Source organism: Rhipicephalus sanguineus, chromosome 8, assembly GCF_013339695.2.
Source record: "Rhipicephalus sanguineus isolate Rsan-2018 chromosome 8, BIME_Rsan_1.4, whole genome shotgun sequence".
Taxonomy (NCBI): domain Eukaryota; kingdom Metazoa; phylum Arthropoda; class Arachnida; order Ixodida; family Ixodidae; genus Rhipicephalus; species Rhipicephalus sanguineus.
Genome location: NC_051183.1, coordinates 104,233,846 through 104,260,341, shown reverse-complemented (window position 1 = coordinate 104,260,341; position 26,496 = coordinate 104,233,846). Strand labels below are relative to the sequence as shown.

General features: G+C 47.5%; 1 protein-coding gene across 1 annotated transcript; it reads left to right on the top strand.

The window, feature by feature from the left end:
• Positions 1-551: 551 nt before the first annotated feature.
• On the top strand, positions 552-25,901 carry LOC119402922 (uncharacterized; the record flags this gene model as incomplete). The annotated part of the gene is given in 3 exon segments (XM_037669955.1): positions 552-815; positions 7,239-7,414; positions 25,810-25,901. Coding segments are annotated over 3 exon segments (394 nt in total), but the record flags the coding sequence as incomplete, so codon positions are not given.
• Positions 25,902-26,496: the final 595 nt, after the last annotated feature.

The window sequence follows — 26,496 nt, the reverse complement described above, 5'->3', positions numbered from 1 at the left end:
ATAGGCCAGGGGAATAGACTGTTGCCGCGCTGCCAATCTCCAATTTGTTTTGCCTGCGATTTCTATCGCAGTGAAAGTGCACAGGATGCGTCGTCTTCAAATGACTACGCTAAAAGTGCGCCAATGCGACAACGAAACAATATCAAGGGTGAGTGCAACGACACTGTACCGTAATTATCTTCATCCCCTAAAGGATGCTGCTTGCTCGTGCCTACTGGTATGATCTGGCGGAATCTGGATTCCCTGTAAAGTTGACGTCAACAAGCAGACGTTGTATGTGAGCGCGGCAAACAACTGTTCCGCTTATACATTAATAAACATCTCCTGTCCACATCCGTGCTTCGATGTCTTCCAAAACGAACGCCCTTATAATAACAGAATACACCATACCGACGTTTGTGCGTCAGTGGAAATGCAGTGACGCCAGAGAAGGAACAATTCAAAAAAGATAAATTTCCTGGTGTCAATAGCCTTACAAAAATACATAATAAAAATAGCAGACCGCAGTGGTATTTAGTAAGTGATACTCTGAACTTGATAATATTTCTGGGAAATCAAAGCGCATTTATGCTCTTTACGCAGCTAACGCAGCTCTCATTGTGCTGATTGAGAATCTGATTGGTCTGGTATTGCTTTATCAACGACGACGTTTTACACCGCCACTGAAGTAGGGAGACTTACATCCTACGATGGTTCCTAGGAGAGCGCAATCACATGGACTTATATTGCTTGTCGCGTGCTGCCTCTGCGTAGGAAGTGCAGGAAACGATATCCAGATCAATGATAACTTCGATGGAACATTAAACATTATAAAGGTAAGTGTGTATGACCTTATGTCATATACGTAAGCTTGGCACTGAAATCGGCTTATATATATATACATAGGAAGAAACTTTTGCAATAGGCCAAACGTACTTGGGAAAAGAAGAGACATAACTTAGCGGTTATCTTACTTTTATTTGCCAATGGCTCCGACCGGTGGATCGGTCTTCGTCAGGGCTTATAACGTGTGGCCCATTGAAAAAGTTTCTTCGCATATATATACTGTGAGCTTGCTTCATGCGCTTCATGTTCTCATCTGTATATGCTCATGACCATCTCTCTGGTTTGGGTTGTGGGGCTCTGGCTCGGTTGTGGGGCTCTGGCCTTTCAGCGCACTGGATGACACTGGAAGCGCTGTACAGTGTCCCAGTGTACGAAAGCGCGCTGTGAGGCACTGGGACAGGCTGTGCGGCGTGGTCAGTGCCGCTCGGTGCGCTGAAATACACTTTGAATACTGTAGAGTGTGGCCCAGTGTTTTACAGCACACTGGGAGGCACTGGTCACGATGTACAGTGTTTGGCCGCGCACTGGGAACACTGGCGGCCGGAAAAATGTAGGTTCGCAGAGTGGACTTCGATAAGATTTGATATTCGACCGCGATATTTCGAAAGGAAGGTTTATCAAATATTTGCAAATTGTTATTCAATTCCGTGTCCTACACATATCTAGCTTTAGTTTTATTTAGGCGATGGACGTAAGTATACGCTAAACACATTCAACTGTCGAGCGAGCACGCGTGCGCCTTCACTGATGTGTGTGATGGAAGTGTGTGTCGTGAATGTAGTTCATGTAACTGCATCGAAAAAACGTATCATTCGCAACACAATATGACATCAGTATTAGTCTGATAATCAACATGAACCCACTATAGCTGTGAGTCCTTCCATGTTAAGATGTCCTGCTGGAAGCCGCACGTCACCGACAGCAGTTATCCGCTGTAATGCTGAATCGCGGCGTTTCCAGCTTCCGATTTGTGTAGTCGAAGATGAAAATATGAGCTCGCTTGAGTCAGTTATGATCGAAAGTACATTTGAACGGTTATTGGATTCATCGTATTTGAATATGCACGTTTTTACGTCGATCTTGTCGCACGGAGTAGAGCTCTAAGCCTGAAGGTCGGTTCGGCTAGAGTGAACTGCTACGGCTGTATAGTACGACGAACGTAAACAAGATGGACACTAGGCATTGATGTGGAGTTGGGCGGAAAATAAATGAAATTTAAATTTAAAAAAAAAATCTATGTTCTGCCTGCCCCACCTAAGCGCCGCAGGCCAAGATCGATAAATTAGATAAAAGAACAAAATGTACTAAAATTTCGAATAAAAAAAGAGTTTCACTCCACCTCTTAGCGCAATCACCGGCAAGGAAAATATTCTCTAGGTGACATATTGTGGTTTCCCTTCATCTTCACTTGCATACGTTTTTATACAATGGATCTCTAGATGAGCTCGCAGAAAATATGTTGAAACGGGTGAGGAAAACTAAATTGCTCTTTGTGCAGTCCAGACGCAGGTGGTTCTCTACATAGCTATGACTAACCGCTTAGCGAGTCAGTGCGATTGCCGCGGCACATCTGCGGTTAAACACATCTTGCGGCAAAACGTGCCAGACAGGCGCTCTCATTCCAAAAACCACATAACAAACAAATTAACTATCTTCTACTAGGTTGTCGCGAGCACGAAGAGACTGAAATCTGCGCTTCCGAACGAGAAAAATGACATACTGGCTACCGGATTTAGTTATAACATGCAGAAAAAAGAAACCGATTCTTGTAATAACGGCAACGTGTCAGTCTCAGAATATACGGTGCTTCGAGGTGGTGGGTTCGACTCATGCCCTATGTCCGACTTCATCCTACGTTTGGACACTACCCGGGAGCAGCGCCGTCGCAGCCGTAGGCGGGCGCAGGAGGGAGCTGCGGGACGCCCCCTCCCCATTTTCCCCCTAAGATGGGGAGGGGCAAAGTCTGCCCCATTCATTGACTAAATAGGGAGGCGGGCGCTGCGTTGAAACTTCGCCCGCCTTCGCATCCCCCCTGAAGGGAAACCCCACGCACGCCTATGGTCGCAGCCGCCAACGAGCTCTGGTGGTCGCTGCTCGAGTGCCTGGACGACTCTAAGGCTCCAGCCATTGGCACGAGGCTCCATCTCGGGTATGATCGTCGGCTCGCAAGACGCTCATTAAGACTGCTTTTAGGGGCGACGCACCCCTTAGGCTCAAGGCTTGTCCGTTGAGTGGTGTCCGTGCTCACGGCACAGACCCGATGTTATTATACCCGACGAAACATCAGTGACACACATGTGTGTATGTTGAGATCACGATTACGCTTATAAAGTCTCAGATAAAAGTCATATGCAGCTCTCAAAACGCTCCTGAAATATTTTAATAAATATGAAATCGAACAATAATTCAATGTACTATGTTCCCGAAATCAACAAATCTGGCTATCACAATTGTGATGGATGTGCACAGCGGGATGTGGAAGGTGTCGTGCCTTGAAGTTTGACCATTGGCTCTCCCTTTCACACAACACAAATCAGTTTGAATGAAAAAAAAACGTACCCAGAACGAAGTACAACAAGAGGATTTAAATAGAAGAGTGCTAAAGAGGAACCAGATAAATACATTTGTATAGCAAAAGGTCTGTTTAAGTGTTCCTTTCTTATCCTCGTGTACGTTGCGCAACGTTAAATTTACCAGTACATTTGTATAGATATAAACTTTATGTCACTCAATTTATATCCGCAGTGGCAATGCCCGGTTGATACGGTGACATACAGGTATGATACCCAGTCCTTCGCCACTCGTCACATTAGTGAAGATGCGGTGATTTTTCTACTATACAGCCCCCTCCCTCTTTTTTTAAACCCGTCTCTCCCGCAGACCTCCAAGGACACAAACCTAAATAAACACCTGTGAACAAGAACCACGCGCCTACGCGACGCATTGAACTTTGCCCTTATACATCCGGTGACTGTGCTGATATTCGAATTTTCATGGTCACATGTGCGAGACGCGCCGGCACAGATGCCTCGCTGGGGATCGGACGCGCAGAGCATCGACAGTTGGGCGCGCGTGTGTGCGGGTGGGCGGTGAAAGAAGGCGAGCGCGGCGTAATGGAAGAATCGGCCGACGCGAATGGAATTCAGAGCAATGCGGACGGATTTCGCGCTTATGGCGACCGACCGTTTGCGTTGAATATATCGTTTGTTGTTAGCCAGCGGTGTGCTTATTAAATGCGAAGCATTTCATCTATCTATCTAGCCGCCTACGTCTGGGCGCTCTCCTGGCCGTCTCCGTAACCTGTAATATACCAAAATTGGCGCAGCAGGGGATAAGTGTATGACCAACACCATTCACTGGTCATGACATGAATAACGCAAAATACCTGTCGCGTACGTCATGAAACCCTTTCTCTCAGTCACGTGTGGCACATACCCACATACCAGAGTTCATGTTATGCGGGTATGTGCCACAGGTGATACAAAGTCTCAACCAACACAGTAACCGCGAACACACATTGATACGCAAGGAAAGTGATAATATTAATAATTGCCGGGGTTTTGTGTCCCAAAACCACGATATGATTATGAGAGACGCCGTAGCAAAGGGCTCCGAAAATTTTGACCATCTGGTATTCTTTAACGTGCACCGGGATCGCACAGTACACGGGTATCTAGCATTTTGCCTTCATCGAAATGGGACCGCCGCGGCCGGGATCGAACCCACGACCTTCGGGTAAGCAGCCGAGCACTGTAACCGCTACACCACCACGCCGGACGCAAGCAAAGTGATGAAGCTGAAGACATAATACTCCTGGAAGACGCTCAACTACCATGCGCTCGTTTACGTGGTCTGCAACGTGGGCCACGTCGATTACGCAAAAACCGGGGTCAGTGCTTCTTACAATAAATCTGCCGAGAGAACCATGCCTCTCATCGTTACCAGTGACTTCAACATTAATTTATCAAGACAGAACAACGCCTGGTCTTTATACTGCATGAAAGACTGCTTGAATGTGGACAAGTCATCAAGAAACCTCGCTGCCACGTCCAGGAGAGGAGGCGTCATAGATCATTTCATCGTAAGCGGCACCCAGGATTTCCACCAGCTGTGCATGCCTCGCACTTCACTACACTTAGACCCATCGTAGCCGCGATCACAAACGGATTCGATTAACAAGTCCGGTCCAGCTGCTGGTGCTCACTGATTACGGTGATGACGACCTTGTTCAAGAACTGTCAAGAACCCCTTCTACACATACACACGGGTTCGTGGAACGTGCGTGCGTGTCCATCATAAAGGACAAGTATAAGCATAACAACTGCAACTGTGACTGTAACGTACGTGCAGTGCGCCTGCGCGTGCCACTCGGCAGTGTGTATATCTAGGGAAACTTTCTTGAATGAAGCTTAGTTGCGAGTAACGCCTGTTCTGTGCATCTCTGTTCCTTCTTTGTCCTGTTCGGATTCGCGCTATGCAGTATTGAAGAATATAAGCACTACATATCAGCTTACCGCGTCTGGTGTTGGTAACACTCATGTTAGCATCATTGCGCAACAGTAAACAACTGGTTATATATTACATATACTCTTTAACATATGAGTGTGCGCATACAACTTCCACATTTGTCTAGCGTCATTCCGTAACGTTTCGGTCAATGTGAAACATTACGCCAGTCACCATCACGCGCATGCTTCGCATAACATCGATTCCCATGGTACGTGGGATCTGCCGAATTTTTTTTTTTGTATACAGGATAAGAACACCTGTCCTGTCGACGACTTTTCATCCTTTTCTGTGTTCTTTGCAGCCAGCATGGCCTATGCATGCGTCTCGAGGTGTCTCCTCGTTGCTGCTCCTACCGGCGTCGGTTTCATAATCGCTGCTTCGCAGGTGATTGAAGCGAAAATGAACTGAAAATAAATCGCCGCGATTCCTTATTCCTCAGTTCTTCGACACTTGTAGACGCTGATGACGGCTGCGACGACACGTGCGCCCCTAGCAGACAAAATGTCAGCTGAAACTCGCGTTTTCGTATTGTGTGGCCACGCGATCACGTGGGGCCCTTTTGGGACGTGACCACACGAGGTGACCGCACGGCAGCACGGCCAGTACTGCCAGCGCTGCAAATGGGCGGGCTTGGCACCCGTTTTCAATCGTGCTCAATACTGGCAATTCAAATCAATACTACGGATTGTGGTGCGTCCCTCCATTGCATTATCAGTAGTGAATCGTTACTAAGAGGTCGATAACTGCACGTGGACGCAGAAAACACGACATGCGTGAAGTGGATGTCACTGCTTCTCTAAAAGAATTCGTTATTGGCACATTGACTTTGCGCTGGGCGCAATGAAACAACGTCTGTTTTTGTACTGTTACTCCGTTACGTGGGCCTCAACGAACTTTTTTCTCTTCTTTTGCTTGTTTGTTTTTGTCATGACAGAAGGCAAACGCGCTTCGCGTCCCAATGTCGCTTTAACGCTAGGGATATTCCGCGATATTTTTACTGGTGAAAGGAGTTCTCTTGTTTCCAGTGAGACTTAGTTGAGAAAATAAAGCTGCGTACACAATTACTGCACCAAACAAAATAATTACCTCAGTCGCATTTAACGCAGATTTCTCGCATTCTCGATTCTTAATATGAATTTGAGGAAACATTTACGCACATTACGCGCATACCTCGCGATAAACAGCGGTGCCCATTTTTTGAATAAATATGCCCGTATGGACCATTATGTTTACACCTTTGCATCTCATATCATTCACATTTTAGCGCTCGCTATTCCACTTCAACACTGTCAGTTATAGGTGATAGAAGCGAGTGACCCAGTGTTCCTGCTCACATGATTTCGGTCATGCAGTTTGGTGTGCTTAATGATAAAGTTATTCGAGCTCGACCAGCACTGTTCTTTCTTCAGCTTAAGTGTCTGCGATGTTTTACTGCTCATGTGAGTTAACTTTAGAGATTAGGGGGGCACTAGCTAAAGAGGGCAAATGCAGATCGGTGAGCGCCCTGGGCGCACTCACGCTAGAAGCTAGCACTCGCACCGCCGCTGGGGACATATCAGAGTGGGCCGGGTCTTAGAGCAGTAAAGGAGTTTTCTTGTAGCTGCCTCCGCGTTCTCTCTGTGGGTCCTGGCCGACCACTTGCCATGAGCCTACAAGATCAACAAAACCGCCAAATAAAATCAGTGAAATGGACAGAGAAGCTCAAGTCGGAGGAGGCAGCCATGAGTGAATATTGCCGTTGAAGGGAGCCCCATGGACAAAACGTACGCAAACTTGGCTGCTTTGCTGTTCTTGGTCTTTCGAAGTGTTCTGCGAACTTTGGAATGTTATACAACCCTGCAAAATTTCCAGACTGGCTTTCTCTCACTTTAAAAACCCTTATTTTTCTTTCCTAAACACGACAGGTGCTCAACACAACCGAACCTTATTGGGTTTACTACCAAACAACTTCAAATACATTTATGATGTCTCAAAATGCCATTTATTTCACCATTGAAGACATGTGCTTAAAAAATGTTATGACTGGCTTGACACTAACTGAATACAACTATACACAATACGACACAAGCGAATCAGTAACGTGAGTAGATCTGTGTTCACTGATGCCGTAAATTATAGACACAAATACTTGCTCTCTTCAATTGTTATCCTTTTTTAGCGGCCACTCAAGCACGGCCGCTAAATAAAAAAAGAAAGCTGCGGCCTGCCGAACGCTCTTTTGCACCGGTGGGAGCGCTAGTGCTTGCTCCCACCTCCGCAGCGCTGCACAACGCTAATGGAAAGCCGCTCGCACGGGCAGCAAGCCGGCTGCGTGCGTTCGTTTTAGTGGTCAGTATAGTCGCCTCGCCTTGACCTGTGACTGATTATTGGCTATTTCTCTGCAAGATACGCCAGATGACATATCCGTATGGTTTTCCTTGTGGGTATTGGTACTGTACGCGAGCAGGATTCGCTTCCGTGGAGACACTTTCAAGCCTGTGGCAGGGCGCCGTGGCCAAACATGAATGGATGAATGAATCTATATTTATCGGCCGCGGTGAAACATTAATGAACAATTATATGTCTTTAGCGGCGAAGCACCTTAGCGTCTAGGCGTGTCCGGTTTGTAGCGTTGTCCGTGCTCACTGCACATCCCGTAAAAAAAGGTTTAACAATAGGCCAATAGCAATCATAATGTGACAGAACAATGTAAAACACCTAGAAACACAAACCCTTTATACTAGTCGGCGACTCAACGTACACATTATATACCTTCGGACCGAACTTTGCCAACGACTCTTCATGTCATTCAATTTACATTATATGGGCAACGCTCGGGTAAAATATGTGAGACACACAAAAAGAGCTTGCACAGTACACTAATATCAATCATAATTGTGACAGAACAATATGAAACTCCTGCAAGCAGGAACGCTTTATATTAGTCGGGGACTACAACATAGATATTATGGACCATAGGAGCTAGGTTCGCCCACTCGTCATCATACACTTCGTGGAGGTGCGTTCCAAACCACACATTCTCTCTCTGCCACATCATAAAAATACAGAAATTAAGCGCCCATCAATCAAGCTTATGACAGTATGACAGCACCATGCACGCTGGAGTGAAAAATACACGAGAAGATGTTGCGGTGAAAATGCGTACGTAAGCGCGTTCCCTACCAAACATTTTCTTTCTGCCATAGATGAAATTGAACGTAAGGCGCGGCATGCGGCTGCTCAACGGGAACGCCGATGACAAGCTACTATACTCTGGAAGCGAGGGCGTGGGAAGCGGTGCCAAAACTGCAAAAACAACAAACGGGAGATTCACGGTTACCGAAAGATCCCCGGTGCTTCGTCCACTCATCATCATTCACTTCGTGGACATTCGTGGAGTTTTTCTTCTGCTGGGAACAAAAGTGGTCCACTGATGTTCTTTGATGTTCTCGGACGTTTGAATGCTCTATCTTTTCTTATCTGAGTGGACGATTTCCTCATTGCGGGGAGTTTTGTAGCGTTAGCTACACTTGCCTAGCCGGAGCCGATTTCGCGTGGATGGTCATAAGCCCTGCTGCGCATGCGAGGGTCAGGGATGCCACACAGCTGGGTCACCGGAGCTGGCATCTCACGCGCTATCCGACAGAGGAGTGGCGTCGTAGGCGCGGCAGACACGCTGGCGCCGGCGCGCGCGCGGACTCCGCCACCGCCGCGCGCGCTTCGCCGCTGCTGGTCTGCGCCGCATTCGAGAGGAGTGACGTCGTAGCCATAGACACATTGGCGCCGGCGCGTGAGCAGCTATTCGCCTTCGCTGCGAAGTCGCCGTCTGACACTGCGCTGGGGTCGCTTGATAGCGCCTCTGACTGGCGTGTGCAGGTGGGTAACGCCATGGAGAATGAGAGCGCAAACGCTGCTCGACGGCGCAGAAGAGCCGAGAAACTTTTCTCATCGGATCCCGAAGTAGTTGCCTGGAAATTAGCGTTTCAGCGTACGAAGAATGAGCAGAAGAAGGCTAATAGTCATAGACAATCCGGAAAGCTAAGAATATTCAGCTGAAGCTTTGCTAGCGCTACGTATATCCTGGCATAGCCGTGCTAAGTCACTGCAATTTTTTTAGAGTTAGATGCGTGATGACTTTTTCTTCTTTAAAATAACTAGCGCCCCGCCACGGTGGTCTAGTGGTTATGGAGCTCGACTGCTGACTCGAAGGTCGCGGGATCGAATCCCGGCCGTGGTGGCTGCATTTTCGATGCAGGCGAAAATGTTTGAGGCCCGTGTACCTAGATTTAGGTGCACGTTAAAGATCCCCAAGTGGTCGAAATTTCCGGAGCCCTCCACTACGGCGTCCCTCATAATCATATCGTGGTTTTGGGACGTTAAACCCCAGATACTATTAAAATAACTAGCGTGGTATGGCACATATGTCATGTATTTAATTGCCAAATCTGCTGTACTGATACTTCGCATTGCAATAATAAGTGGCTTTTTATGACGCCCGATTCAAACATGAGTTGAACCATTGAACAACATTATTGAAACACAGTCAATGCAAACGTCTTGCCTTATTATTGTTCCGAAATGGCAAGTTACGCGAGTTGGCGCGTGCGTACAAACAGCGCAGATGAAAAACCAACAAAAGGAATGGCGGGAAGACACACAGCGCTGCACACCAAACTGAAGGTTTATTGGGTTTTAACTCGCGCGTTTTAACGCGGTCTTCCACTGAAGGGCTGCGTTGGCCGTCGTCCAATCCAAAGAATCTTTCCGCATTCGACGTCGTACCGCTGACGACGCTTTCTTTTTCAGCAACTTCTGCACGCAAGTGAGTCAAAGCTTCTTGCCTTGATCCTGCTTACTGTTCGATATGAAAGGAGAAGCGAAACACGATCAAGTGGTCTACCAATGAGGGCGCGGGTAGCTTGTGTGCTGGACAGGATGAACATATTGCCACGCTGGATGAGTTCGCTGGAGCCAAGAAGAAGAGGAGGTAGAAGGGCGCACGAGCAGCGATCAGTTGTGGGGCTGACCGTCCTGTCCCTTGCGCTGCACTAAGCATCTCTCACTATTCTCAGCCTGTAAATAAATTCATACCATCGTTACAGTTTTGGTGGACGTGCGGGGTACGTAACACTGGACGACCGAGCTCTACCACCCCCTGGACGCAGTAAACGGTTGGCCGGTCTACCACCGGGAGACGTTGCCATGAATGACGCGGACAGACGTGATGATGGCCACGAAAGAATCGCACAAGAGACTGCTCGTCCCAGACAGGCGGGCTGCACTCCTTAACGGGAGCCGCGCACATTCTCAGGAAGAGAAGATGAGGACGTCGACGACTGGTTGCGGCACTATAATAGGGTGAGCCGTCTTAATGAATGGAGCACCTCTGCGTAACTCTCGCATGTTGTCCTGTACCTTGCCGGAACTGCACTTCTGTGGTTTGACAACAATGAGGATGTGCTGACAACATGGGAGAACTTCGTCGACGAGATAAAGAAGTGCTTCCGTGATTCGGTCTCCAAAAACAAAAAGGCCTAGCAGACACTTTCACGGCGAGCACAGCTACCTGGACAGATGTGTACGACCTACATAGAAGAGATCCTGAAGCTATGTGGAATAGTGAATCCAAACATGTCGGATGAGGACAAGGTGGGACATTTGCTCAAGGGAATTGCCGAAGATGTTTACAATTTTCTTATCTCTAAGGAAGATGTCACGACGCCATCCGGCTGTCGGTACCACGGCTGTCGGTCGCAGCGCCTTGCGCCCTACCTTGAAGTCGGCCTGCTTGAAGCGAACGAAGTGAATGTCCGACTTCTTCGCAGTTACAGATCTGCACCGCGGCAGAAAATAGGTCTTAGGCATCGCGGTTATCGTAAAACGTCCGATCCCTGATAGAGCCAACGCAACCAAAAACGAGACATCAGGCAATTTTAGAATAGCGTACGCAAAGCTTTGCGTTGGCTTTTCACGCAACTGTGCATGCGTCATACGCTAACAGCTTGCGGGCTCCCGTTAAGTGACGAAAATAGCGGGCCGCAAACGCTAACGCTAATTCTAAAACTGCCTATTATTTTCTACCTTGTAAGCGAGCGCTCGGCTCGTCCTTTCCAGCACGAGCGTCTGCTTGCGCTCGCCCGGGACAAGTTCGCTAACTAGCCGCCGTTGTTTACCGATGTGCAGCGCCCCTTGGCTAGCGTCTCAAAACTCTGCACGTCTCACGTTCCGCACTGAAAACGCACTCATTCGGCAGGCCGCGCCTTTTTTTTATTTTAGCGGCCGTGACTCAAGCATATGGTCTCTTCTACTTTCATCGTAACTGTTATACATGTTACCTCTTAGCGGATGCCGCGTCGGAATGTGCTATCGAAACTTCTAGCGTTTTAAACTTATCTAATCAGATTCCATGGACGATGAAAATAGCCTAATACATTTTAGAACTCATCATGTACCAACAATAACGCAGCATTGTATGACGAAGATTTTCTCCAAAGGAACACATTTTCAGGTCTATTAGCCGCGATACTTGCGCTTTAACCATTTTATGTTGTTCGGTAGAATTCCTCCAAAAAAAGAAATTAACCTACAGTGGTTCGTTTGCTGCACTCTTCTTCATAACAGCCACGTGACACTATCCTTGTAGCCAGAACAGCGCCTTCTTTATAAATACAAAAGGCGATGGCTCTTAGAGTTTGGGGCTGGGAACGCAGACCGTACAACGAAATAGCCGGATGTTTCGTGGTGACGTCATAACCATAGGAAAAGCAGTGATGGGGCCATCTAGCGAGGCTGGCCGCCAGATAAAACCCTCAGTTAGCTGACGACGTAAGAGTATTGGCCGACGTCCCTCAATAGATCTGTAATTGCAGCAGGCGACGTATGAATGAGTCATCAGACAACAGCGTCGAAGCCGGCACTCTTATGGCCTTGAAGATGGAGACGCTCTGGAGCGGGCATTCGTCAATACATGCGGTCATGTGAAGCGCACAGACCACCGCACACTGCTAAGTAAAATAATGTATACCTTGTTAGCTGGAATAAATTCATGTAGGGCCTGTGATGTTGGGAAGAAACAGAACATCTTCACGCTGTAGAGCTCCGTTACTTCCATGGTTTAGCGCACGAAGTCGTCCTGCAGACGACACTGGGACCTTTCGACGGCAACCACCCACATATCCCCAATATAAAGGGGGGAGGGGGGGAGGAATAACAGGTATGGCAACGACAACAGCCTTGACTAATACATGAGTTGGAGCTGGGACTGATATGTAAATTGGTGTATAGTATATTAACGTATGAACGAACAGTGAATTTCCACTATCCTCGAGTATAATTTCCAATATCCTCGAATTGAGACGAGTGAGAGAAGGCAATGCACGTCGACATGAATTGAAGTTTTGGCAGATGCTGTCGTATGTAATAAGCTTCCTCTTGAGAGGCCTCTGTACTGTCCTTGAAGCGTATCAAAGAGGCATTGGCGGCTACGTTGATTGGCAGGTCTTTGTCGACAGGTGCCCAAACGAGGGCAACACCGATGGAAGGGCGGAATTGATTTGCAATATTCTTGTCAGGGTGGCAGTACATCCGGTTTCATAGTCGTCCGCGGCTGATTTAAAGACGCTGATTATAGTAGTGACCGATCGAATAGAGAGACAAGGCGATGGCTTGCTTCTTGTGCTTCCCCTGAGATAGCGGTTTAACGAATAAATTGTCTCACGACTGGGGCACACCGTTCCTGCAATAACTCAGTAACTGCGTGACAACGTTCTTGCAGGTCTTGGCATCGGATGTCCACTGAGATCAGCTTCACTGGACAGCTATCTTCAAAGATCGGCATATACATAATTCTTATTTTTAAAGCAACCATTTCCACACCATCACTCTTGAACTGAGAATAGCTGTAAACAGAAAAGGTTTACTACTTCTTTTATTCTGGTAACTTCACTCTTTCAGTCACTAAGAAAATCACACTGTCGTCTGCACATCTTCATTGTTGCCTCAGTTACTTTGCTGCTAGTTGGCATGCATCTAAACTTCAGTGCGAGACATTTTACCAATTTGCTCACTGTTTATCACTCTACACGGCGCATACTGTTCGAACCACGTGGTACAATTTACCGAGTGCCAGACAGGCGCTGTCTGGATGGGGCCATGCTCATTCGGATGAAATCGTGTTTCCGCCGAGCTAAAAAAACATTTTCAAGAAATACTTGCGTGTTAATCACGAACGTCGTCCCTCAAAACGTGCCTTAAATCACGCAACGGTGCAACCAGTGTTGCACCTGCTGGCCGCTGCCAATAACTGTCAGCTCATTTGGCGCATGCCGGGTGTTTTAAGAAATGTGTCCTAAATTCCTGCAAATAGAACAACTACCATATGTGCTCGCTAGCTTCGAGATTACGTTATCTCTGGTGGTAGTCGTCTTATTATGACTGGATGCATTATGGTGGCGAAAAGCGGACATACAACGACGGTGGCCTGACCAAATGGGACCTCTGAAAAAGCTGCCCTTAAAGACCCATTGAGTAAGTCCAAAGAGTTCCAGATCCAGCATATTCTACCGCGAGGGCCATCTCTTGTAGCAGAAATGAGGCCTACGGTGTGCGCGCCCTGCAGATCCCACACAGAGCTTATGTGATAATGGATCGCATAAGAAAAATATGCGCGCGCTGCGGGCTGGCGTCAAAAGGCAAGAAACTACTTCAGCAACGCTTATGTAATTGAATTAAACAACTGATTGTGAGCTGCAAGATAAGGTAAATAAACTCCTCGTAAAAGGCTTTGCCTTGTAAAAACTAGGTAGGACAGTCTAACAACTCATTAAAAAAATTGAATCGAGACAGCACAGTTCGCAGCTTCCGAATATCTGCTTGGCGAAGTCGAAGTTTACGAAGCGCATAGAAGAAATGCAAAAGTCAATAGCCGACAATCAAGCACCTCTACCAAGCATTCTTTTTAAACCACTGCTTCGGTAGGTTGTTTACTCCCTTCGGCACAATACTTGTTGCAGTCTCCTTCGACGCTGCACGAATACTTGTTTTTGTAATCTGTGCTTTGGGGCTAGTCAGGAAAAGCTTGTTTGATAGTGACAACTGCGCCTATCCAAAAAGAAACGCTCCTTCGTCTTTAGGGGTAAACAGAACACGTTCGCTAAGGACACGTGATCGACCAATAATGGGGTATGTATTGCCGCGTGCTACAAAATGTCTTACAGTAGAAAATACAGCTCTGGCGGGAAGACACACACAACGGTGGCAAGATGGCTGCCTAAACAACAACAAAAACGCGCCGAGCGGGAGTGCACGATGTCCCGAAACATCTTCTTCCATTGTTCCGGACTGCAGTTCGCGCTCGCCGTACATGGTGAGCGGGTGGCTTTCTTCCTCCTCTTTAAAAAGAATGAGCATCATCCCGATGTTCTACATGTGGATATGGGAAGAAGGAAAAGAGCACCCGAACCGAAAGTAACCATACACACACACTGCAGACGAAGACTCCATCGTGGCAGTTGTCCGGACTGGTCTCGTAGGTTGGTTTACCAGCACAACGAATTATGGCCGGTCCCCACATTGAAGGGACGTTCGTATAGGTAAAGCCTGCTTTTCATTGTGGTCCACACGACCACGAGGTACTCTTTATCTCTCGTGAAGTTCTTGACCTCGACGCGTGAGAGAGTACGGCTGGCGGACGCTATTGCTCGCTCCGTGCCCTCCTAATGTTGGACAAGAACGGCACCAACACCTACGCTCCTTACATCGGTATGAATCTGGTCATTTATCTGGCTTCAGCGTGAGGTTAGCGGAGCGGATCCCTTCCAGCGCAGCGTGCAGACACTTCAGAAGCTCCTCAATAGTCACTGAAAACATGACGCCGTCATCCAGATAAACTAGGCAGGTATGCCACTTAAAAGCGGTACGAACAGTGTCCATCACAGGGCTGGGCAGAGATACCCAGAAAAGTATTCCGGAAGCCTGGAAGCCGGAAGACTGGAAGCCTAAAATACAGGTACTGAGATACATTTGCCTTTAACGTAACAGGATATTTCGGAGATACTTTTGCAATAAGAGGAAAAAAGTATTCCGGAATACAGTTACAGCGATACAGATACTAAAATACTTTTATTGCGATAGCAATTATATGGACAGTCTCGGCTGGATTTTGCCGTCGCCGTCGCCACCGTCATGCACCGTATATGTATAAGTATGTATATAAAAGCCCCAATAAAGTAATTCAGAAAAATGCTTCCGAAGCGCGGAATCGAACCAGGGACCTCTTCCTCCGCAGAGAGTGGCACTAGCCACAACGCCACGAAACCCAGATCCTCCACGTAGGTAACGGCGAGCGTTATATACACACCCTTTACCGCTGGACGGACTGAGAGACGGCTGCGCTTATAAGCGTTTCTTCATTACCAGCGAGATGGCGTTAGGAGCGCGACAGGCGCATTTAAAAGTCGTCGGCGAGCTCGCTCAGGGAGAACCTTGCCCTTCCGCTGTCTGCTCGCGTGGTTTTTTTGTGCTGAGGGGAAGAAGGATGTTTCACGCTTTCACCGTCATGTCTGCGCTCATATTACGGAGCGTACGAAAACCATTCGAGCTCAAGGGACGCCGCTAAACGAACAAACAGAAGATGAGCGCGAACTATCAAGTGTCACAGCTCGACACTTGAAGCACGCTAGTTTCCTTCGCTGCTTCGGCCGCCTTTGCAACAGGAGCGCTGTTCAAACTGAGAGTATCCATTGGCGAGCCTCACTTCATATAGCATTAGTTTCTTGCTATCGCATTCATTGCTTCGGCCTTTTTTATTTCAAGGCTGCTCATACTACGCAAAGACACTTATTAGTGCAGCATATTGTTGTAATTAAAGTTACAGCGCATCGAAACGTTCAGTTCATTTATTTATTTATTACCGTACCCTCAGCGCCATTACGACATTGCAGAGGAAAAGGGGGGGGGGGGCGGACAAAGTACATAATTAGTAATTATGGCATAATTACAAGTATCAATTACAATAAAAATACAGTATTTCACAGCTAGAGTAACAAGGAGTGGACACCGAAATCGACATACTTGGTGAACAAACTAAGCTATGCTAGAAACAGCACACTTTCAGCAAATCACTCGAATCACTAATGAACACCAGTGAATTGAGAAAAAGCACACATTTCTTTTGAAGATCTGCTTTGCTCAGAAGGTTACTGTGTAGGCTTCTCAAATGGGCTGTCTTTTAACAGCATCGGTTCAGCCTCAGCACAAGACTCACGAAAGAAAAGGTATGTCTACCGCTGAAGGCGAGCACGAATTCGTGTTATAGTGAATAAATACCGCCTTCATAGCCGGATTGCCCTGCAGCGTGGCGATAACTCTTCTCGGGTCATCTAGACACCGAAACACTTCCGCCCTTACTTGGGTTGTTCTGACTGTTCAGAATCCGAAGTCGGTCCCCATCTTCGGAATCCTCAGCCGTCTGACCCTGTCGGCTTCAATGAAGGTTTCACCACAACCGACGCTACCAGCAACGATTTCAGAAAGCCGCAACAGGCTAAGTCGGCTCCGGCGGTGGGGGAGCCTGCTACCACAAAAGACCTTTTCACGCATGTAATCAATTGGGAACGCACCCTGACATTGGAGAGATGGCTGAAAGCGCTTCAAAGATTGCCATCTTCTAGTCACTTCCGCCGTGACTACGGGAACTGCTTTTAGAAGTGCCGCCGCTTTGAAAACTGAACGCACGCGAAGCATTGCAAAGCCTGTTCCAAGGCGGTATCCGCGCGGGGGGTCGCGAAGTAATGGCTTGCCACCCGAAAAAAATTAGGCGTGCTGCACTGACCTTGAGAGATAGCGACTTTCGTCGGCAGAGGCCGACAACACTGCCCCAGCGATTCTGCCGTCTGCGGCGTCGCGCGCTTTACCACATGGACCATTCTGTGCTTGAGGGGAAACCATCGCCGCCCTATCTGTCGGCAACCGGCGGCGCGCCTTTGCTTGTCTTGGCACAAAAAAGCAAAAAAAACTTCATTGCCCCATTGGAAACACGCCTCAACTCATTTCCGACACAAGAAAAAAACAATGTAACGAGATACCCGTGTACTGCATAACATCGCGATGCAGGCGATACATCGTAAATGTATTTCACTACTGAGATACAAATACATTTTTCAAATATATCTCGATACAGAAATACAGATACTCAAAAGTATCTCTGAAATACTATCGCGATACTCTAGTATCGCAATACTGCCCAGCCCTGGTCCATCATTATTTGTAATATCGCAGGCGCAGAACATAGGGAAGCACTTTGAATCCATGCAGGACATCAAGTGTAACAAACGCAGTTTGTTCGCAATCTCGTTCATCAACTTGAATGTGCCGTGCCCGTTATTCAAATCTATAGGTGAAAGATACTTGGCCCGCCACAGTCTGTCGAATGAATTACCGATGTGGGGCAGTGGGTCGACGTGTTTTTTGTCGCGCTATCAAACTTTCAGCGGTCGACGCAGATGCGCAGCGTTTCGTCTTTACGAGAAGGACCGCTGATGACCATGGACTCTTCGAAGACTGTACATGGAAATGTTGAAGCATCTCTTTTAATTGTGCATTTATCGCGTCACGTAACTTCGCCGAAACTCCGTAGGGCTATTTTGTAAGGGCGAGGCGTCAGTATACGTAATTATTCAGTGTTTGGTGATTCGCGTCTGTCATACCTCAGATGATGGCGCGAACCACGCTTTGAAGAACTCAAGTAGCAGATGACGCAGCGCTGTTTGTTGTTGCTCCGAGAGGGTCGAGTTAATGTCAACAATGACGAGTGATGAAGTCCAGTCTCATGATGCTGGCTGAAGGCCACGGTCATCTGACACAATTGTGAAATATTCGACAACGTCTGCTACGGGGTAGGCAAAAGCGATGGCAGTGCGACGAAGAAGGTGCCGGTTCTCATTACTGAAGCTGGCCATAAGTAGCACAGAACGTGCGTCGCAAAGCGTGATGAGGGTTCCGGCCTCGCAGACACCCAGCGTGAACTAAAGCGATAAGTTGCCTTCGGCGACAGCCTCACCATCGCGTAAAATGTCGCACACAACAACCAGGACGGTCGATTATGGAGAGAACGTTACGCTGTCGGTGGAAATGCGAAGCGTGCTGTGATGGCTGTCGTAGAATTTTTCAGTTCCTGTGTGCAAGGTAAATGTCACGATATGCTCCCGATGGTCGATAATAGCACAATACTCCCACAAGAAGTCGATTCCCGTAATGAGGTCTCGGAAATATTAAAAACGCACAAGGCAGCTGGCGAGAAACGTACGTCCACGATTGAGCACTCTGATTGATTATGTACTCGTACATGCCGATTGCGTAGACGAATCCTCTAGCAGTACGAATTTGTGTTCCCTACCAAGGCATGCTGCTTATTTTCCGCTTGTGATGAAGTAGTACTCCCCGTGTCCAACAAAGCACTAACGTCGTGGCGGTCATCGAGTACCACAGGTATGTCCAAAGAGAGTCGGCTTCTGGTTGCTGCTGCTGTCTTCGGTGAATCACTGCGGGTCTGTTATCGCGTCTATAGGAGGCCTTGCTCGCGTCAATAGTCAGAGGCCTCACTCCAAAAAGTCGCTGTCTTCAGTTTTCCCGCGTAGGGCTTGGAGAACGTGCCCGCGGCGCCCCTAGGAAGCTCCGAAACTTTGGTGAATGTCGTCTTGGGTACGGTGACTTCTACTGCCGCGGGAAGGGCAGTGGCATGTGCTGCTACGAGAGGTATTTCCTCTTGTTCCTTCCCTAAATCTCGGCCTTGGCGAGTCAAGGGCGAAACCCTGCAGTCAAATGCAGCGATAGGAGCATTCGTGGTACACACGTCCGACTTCGCCAGAGGATAACACAGCGGTCGCCAGTCCGGTGTGCGCAAGACGTCAGATTTCCTTTGGATTGGCTGCCGGTTGGAGAGAAAGAAGTTCATGGCGAGGCGTAGGGCTCACGAAGCGCGGTGAAGCAGGAACAAACCGACTCGCTGCTTTCGTGTATGACGCACGATGGGGCTCCGTCGGCAGGAGGTACGTTGCTGAGAAGCGGCAATTTCAGAGCACGGTGTACCTCGTTTGTGATGAGGCCGCAGACGGATCTCGTAGTATGTTGAGATGGGCAGAGAATATCTTGCAGATTGTCGCGCTCCAACGATCGAATAAGGTCGCAGAGAGATTTGATCGCGATGGTACTTCCTGCAACTGCAATCTGGCCTACGGACAAAGTGGCGGTCACTTGCCGGTCGTACACAGCCGAACGCTGCTGTAGTATTTTTTTTTACATTGTTGTGGCCTCGGTCAAAAATTCACCCACATTCTTTGAGGGACATTGAACAAGGCGAGCAAAATTCTGCTCCTTAACTCTTTGCATTAAATAGCTGAGCTTCTTCTGTTATTTCCGGGTCAGCTCGACGAAAGAGGCTTGTCACGTCCTCTGCGTCCATCATGAAACTCTCATTAGGCACGTTGATGCACGGCTGAATTGCTCTCTTGGCTCGTTCATGGCGTTCGGGATCGCCGTAAGTTGCCAGCAGCTGACAGCGAAGCACGCACCACAACGGGAAGGGCTCAGGGTTTTCTTACCAAGAACGGGCACCGTCCTCCAGCCTGAAGTACACATTCCTCTGCTTGTCAGTGTCAGTCCATCTGTTGAAATCGGCGTCCCGTTTGAACTGTGCCCGCCAGACCTCGACGTGCTAGAAGAAGGAACCATGGAACACCTTTTGCACTCTTGACTTCTGCAGAGTATAAGGCGTGGTTGCAGTGCCTTTCGTACCGTTCAGGAACGTCGTTAACGTCATCTAGGAGAGAGCACGACACTCGCGAGGTAATCCTCGGATTCTGCGGCTCGCTGCGGTCAGTGAGCAGGTGTTGTCACTGTAAGTACAGGGCTAAAAGGAGACGTTTGGAACATCGGCTGGGGTTTACGCAGCACCTCCGCTCCACAAGTGTTCATGTGGTGCAAAATGTCTTACACTAAAAAATACCGTACCGGCAGAGACGCGCAGCAGATTGGAAAGATGGCTGCCCAAACAACAACAAGAACGCTCCGAGTGAGAGCGCACGCTGTCCCGAAACGTCTTCTATCATTGTGGATTGCTTGCTCGCGCTTGCCTACCTGGTGAGCAGGTGACAATATTTTGAATATTCAAGATATTTTATGAATTGCCAGGAACGCATTTTTCGTTTAATTTGAAGGCTATATTGCACGTTGCTGCTTCTGAAAACATTTCTGCAGTAGAACACTGCTGTTAGGCTCCTTACTGCTGCGTTTTCGCACCTGTTACGTCGTTTACCACAGGTCCCGGCATAGCTCTCATAGAATCTAATGCGTTGATAGCCAAGCTGTTAGCGTCATAAGTGCGGGACTGTTGCCGTATGTTACGTGGCGAAGGGCGCTCCGAGCCGGCCGAACGACTACTGAAGACAGCGGCTCTGTTGATTTTTCACGCACGTTGGCCTGGCTTCACTCTAATATTAGCCGAATGAGTGGCGCAAGAGACATGCACACGGTGCTTTCGGGTGCCGCGCACACAAACATGTCTTTCGAGATTCGCACTGCAAAGATGGCGCCTATGATGTAACTGGCTTTACACTTGTTTTTACAAGACTTTACAAGACTTATTGGCGGGGAGTCATCACCATTGTTACTTGTAGGAGAAGTTCGCGCAGTTCGTGGTCAGACTCGTCGTGCAGGTTGTATTGAGTGTGCTTGGCTTTTTTCACGCTACAACTACCCACGCCAAAGGGTGATTCCACGAGAGATCGAACATGCCTGTCCGGTCGCATTTTTTGTTTTGCCTGGGTTTTTTATATGTTGTGTGGGCACATTCAAAGTGCACGGAACTGAAAATTTTATTTCCAAGAAACGCTCCCAGCGCGCCAAAAAAATATTTGAAGGAGGCGGCGCATGCCTCCTGTTTTTGCTCACTGCATTGCTTTCGGATTTCACGGCCGAATTTAGCGCGAACTATAAATGATGTGTCGAAAATTTCTTTTGCTGGTTTTAATACGCATTACTGTGAATTACATCCATGCTTTTTTATGCCGTTCTCAAAAAGAAGAAAATGTGAAAAAATGGCAAACACGGCCGAAATCAAAAAAGGGTCCTAAGTTTGAGGCGCCTTGGCGCCTTTACTATTTCAAACAGAAACTTGAAAACAGTGTCAAATATAGAAAAGAGCCTTTGCAACATTTATACGGAAGATCATTTTCCTACGGTCAGCGCAAAAAAAAAGAAAAAAAATTGTTAAAGAAGCGAGTTTTTTCAAAAAAGTACATTTTCAAAAAATAAAATAAAAAAACTCCGGTCTCAATTTTGACGGCAATATTTTATCGAAGAGCGCTTATGTCAATGAACACACGGTTTTAATATCATATGTCCTCATTTGCTTTGTTTACGAGATATAACTGGCCAAAGTGACCCTTGCTGTGAGTGCTCACTTCAGTGCGACTGATGGTTGTTAATAGCTTGCATTGTGCGTAAATCGCAGTTTTATTTATTCTGCTGCAGCAAAACCTTGCTCTGGTGGCTTTTCGTCAAGAAAAATGTGTTCTCAGATTTTATTTGTGTCTAGCGTGTGCAAAAGCGGGCTGCTGCCGCCCTCTAAATGGCTCACGTGTAAACAGTTTGCAGCCTACAACCTCGCCTACAATCATCAGAGGAAAGATGGGCGCGCCTGTTCAAGATATCAACCGCTTCTTCTTCCTGAAGGAATGCCTGGTCTACCTCATCGCGGTTAGATGTAGACAGGTTTTCCTTGAGGAGCCTAAAGCAATGCAAGCAGACCTCGCAGGTGTCGCGAAGATCCTCAGCCTGTGACAGTAGCTTCTGGAGGTAGGCAACAACAAAAAGAGCAAAGAAAAAAAATTTGCGCAACGAAAACGTTTTCCTCAGCAATCTTCTTTTTGTGAACGCGTAAATAATCGGCACAGAACAATCGGACGTAGCCATGGGCCGCGCGCATCGCGTGTAGTGAACAGCTAGACGTAGAGCAAGTCGAAACGTTTGTACTGAACGGCGCCGCACAAATTATCTCACATCTGCGCAGCTGTCATGAATGCCTTTCCAGAACTGCTTACGGTTTAACATTTTATGACTAAGGGCGTCTAAGCGCTTTGGGCTGTAATATTTAATTTGTAGGCCGCACTCATTGTCAAAACTAAGGGTAATGTCCGTCTGGTGCCACCAATGACCTTTGCTGTCCTCGACGTGGGAAAGCACTTAAGTAAAGTAGCAACAAAACATAATCAATTGGGAAGCTCCGGCACTCATGGCTTAATCATGCCGCACCGCACGTTTTCTGGCTGCTGAAACGCTGAGGTAAAGGTCGAGATGATACAGGAAGATGTTATCTGCGACGCCGAAAACATGTGATTGCGGGAAGTGAAATAAACGGCTCGGAAATCATTGAGCTAACTTTTTTACAAATGTTGTTTAGGCACAATGTGCGTCGAATGGGGAAGATGGTTAGAGCGTACAATGCACGTAATGGAAGGGAAGCAAGCAGGCAGTGAGAAAACAACTGCAATACAGCGCGCCTGCTGATTGTGGCATTTAGTTACAGATTAAGTTGGCCTTCGCTGCATACAGATGCTTTATTCTGTGTGCAAGGAGAGTTTTGACAAAGTGACCTAAACCATGTGTTCGCGGTGTCTCGCGTGCTTCTGATTAACGAATACTGGCGGGTAAGTTGAGGTTGTAAGCTGCAAACTGCGTACGCGTTCGGCCTTTAGAGAGCGGCAGAAGCCCATCCCCACACACGCTAGACATAAGTAAAGTTTGAGAATGCATTTTTCTTGACGACAAGACACCAGAGCAAGGTGTCTTGTCGTCAAGACACCTTGATCAAGAAAAACTAGATTTAAGTGCAATGCAAGCTGATGACAACTATCGATCGCACTGAAGTGAGCACACACGGCAAGGGTAATTATGGCCCGTTAAATCTCGTGAACAAAGCAAATGAGGACATACATATTAACATCGTATTTTCACTGACATAAGCGCTCTTCGACAAAAAATGTCAAAATTGAGGCCTGAGTTGTTTTATTTTTCGAAAATGTACTTTTTTGAAAAGAAACTCGCTTCTTTAACTATTTTCTTCTTATTTCGCGCTGCCTGTAGGAAAACGATCTTCCGCATAAATGTTGCAAAGGCTCCTTGAAATACTTGGAAGAAAGCATGGATGTAATTCACAGTAATGCGTATTAAAACCAACAAGAAAATTTTCGACACATCGTTTATAGCTCGCGTTAAATTCGGCCGTGAAATCCCAAAACATTGCAGTGAACAAAAACAGGAGGTCTACGCCGCCACCTTCAAATACTTTTTTGGCACGCTGGGAGCATTTCTTGGAAATAAAATTTTGGGTTCCGTGCACTTTGAATGTGCCCACATAACATATAAAAAACCCAGGCAAAACAAAAATATCGACCGGACAGGCATGTTCGATCTCTCGTGGAATCACCCTTTAGAGGGCGGCAGCAGCCCACTTTCGCACACTGTAGAACCAAATCAAATCTGAGAACACATTTTTCTTGACGAAAAGCCACCAGAGCAAGGTTTTGCTGCAGCAGGAATAATTAAAACTGCGATTTACACACAATGCAAGCTATTAACAACCATCAGTCGCCCTGAAGTGAGCACTCACAGCAAGGGTCACTTTGGCCAGTTATATCTCGTAAACAAAGCAAATGAGGACATATGATATTAAAACCGTATGTTCATTGACATAAGCGCTCTTCGATAAAAAATTGCCGTCAAAATTGAGACCGGGGTTTTTTATTTTATTTTTTGAAAATGTACTTTTTTGAAAAAACTCGCTTCTTTAACTACTTTTTTCTCGTTTTGCGTTGCCCGTAGGAAAATTATCTTCTGTATAAATGTTGCAAAAGCTCTTTTCTATAGTTGACACTGTCTTCAAGTTTCTGTTTGAAATAGTAAAGGCGCCAAGGCGCCTCAAACGTAGGACCCTTTTTTGATTTCGGCCGTGTTTGCCATTTTTTCACATTTTCTTCTTAATGAGGACGGCATAAAAAAAGCATGGATGTAATTCACAGTAGTGCGTATTAAAACCAGCAAAATAAAATTTCGACACATCATTTATAGTTCGCGCTAAATTCGGCCGTGAAATCCGAAAACAATGCAGTGAGCAAAAACAGGAGGCATGCGCCGCCACCTTCAAATATTTTTTGGGTGCGCTGGGAGCGTTTCTTGGAAATAAAATTTTCAGTTCCGTGCACTTTGAATGTGCCCACATAACATATAAAAAACCCAGGCAAAACAAAAATTGCGACGGGACAGGCATGTTCGATCTCTCGTGGAATCACCCCAAAACAATCACAAACGTTGATTGCGTTTCTGTGGATGTCGCGATTCTCAGGTCCGCGTTTCTGTCCGTCGACTAGTCCGCGGCTGAGTGCGCCAATACGTGCATCAGTGACGAAATTTACGAGCTGGTGGAGCAGAGATCATGTTCTTCGAAGATCGCTTTCGGAAGTACTTTCAATTTCGTGAGGCGTCAGATCGTCTACTACGCACCACGGTGGTCCGACACTGTGTTACCAGTGCAACATTATCTCTCGGAGATGCCGACGCATTCGGTGACAATCTCGCGAACGTGTCTCCAAAAGCGATCGCTTGCCAGGTGTCCGCCATGGTGACACTATATTAATTAGAAGTATATGGCACCTGCAGGTGCTCGAAAAAGTTTCCTTGTTGATTTGGCTCGTGTAAGCACACTAGTCAACGTTGCACGGCTTTTCCACGCGTGAGGATTCAAATGAAATTCTCTACTACGAAATATATTTTTTCGTTTCTCCGCTTCTTCGGCTGTTACGTTTATATCCTGTCGGGCCGATAGGCCCTTATCTGCAGCACGCACGTTGGAAGCAGGGGGAGGAGAACACACGCGCATTGCCCATGTGCGTGACGAGCGGCAGCGGCGGAAAGCCACAGGGGGCGTGAAGGTGGCTGGCGGATAAGAAGGGAGGTGAGACAAGCCCGGGAGCTTCTTTGGTGGGCGGCAGGACGATGGGATGCCGCGACGGTCGCGCTAGGCGCGACGGTTTCCTCCGTGAGTGCTGCAGAGCAGCGGCCACGCCGGTTTGGGACGTCCGCTAATAGGAGTCGTTGGCTCGTCTTCTACTGCGAGTTGCGCGTGAGTTTGCTTTCCTGCCGTTATGTTTCGCGCGTAGGTTCCATTTTACCGCCAGTCGGCGGGGATTCTTCGTTCCGGGCTTTTGGCTCTCCTGTATACGTTAGTGCCGTGTTGTGCCCGTCTGGAAGGCCGGTGGTGATTCTTTTGAGTCGTGAATTAAAACGGTTCTTGTTCCCAGCGTTGCTGGCTTGGGTCGTGCGAATTACGGCTCACTGACCCCCCTGAGCGGAGGCGGGGCCTTCAATCCTATGGTCACTTCAAAAACTTATCAACATGGTTTTACTGTAATTGCATTACATTGTCTACAATTTCTCAACCCACAGAGAGTCTGCCAACTACACTGGAAGATTTATATACACAAATGAGACAAAGCCAAGGAAGCCGCCAACGGCCATGAAGGTTTATGAAGAAGGAGGTAAGAGTTTTTTTTTTTTTCATAATAACGGGTACCTAGCACTTCAACATTGATAAAGCCGAACGTTTTGCAACAGCCTGAGAAACCTATTTGCCTTGGCGGGTTTCTAAAGAGCTGGCGGCTGCAGTATAAAAAAGATCCCCTGATATGCCGGATCCGCAAAGCAATTAATGCAATAGCAACACACTCGAATACTACACAAAGAAAGACTAGCTGCTTCACAGGCTATGTGCTTCCGTTTTGCGCTCTCAAACCTCGGCATGCTTTCGGCAAGCCTCCGGAGTTGGCATGCACCATGTCTCACGCACATCTGCACGTTGTTCTTTCTTGCGGACATGCATCTAAGCGTGTTTTTCCTTCATCGCAACTAGCGCTTCGCTGAGGTTCTTGGGTGGGCGTTGCGACGACGCACGAAGCACCTCGGGTGGAACGAACCACGTGCTAAACGCACTGAAAACGCTCGCGAAACATTAGCGCGAACTCATCGGGAAGATGTTCGTGTTATCTCGAGGACAACGCTTACGCAATTTTTGTGCGGCGCTGACGTAACTCAGAGACGCCGCATGCCCTTGATTGAACTTGAAGGTGAGATCTG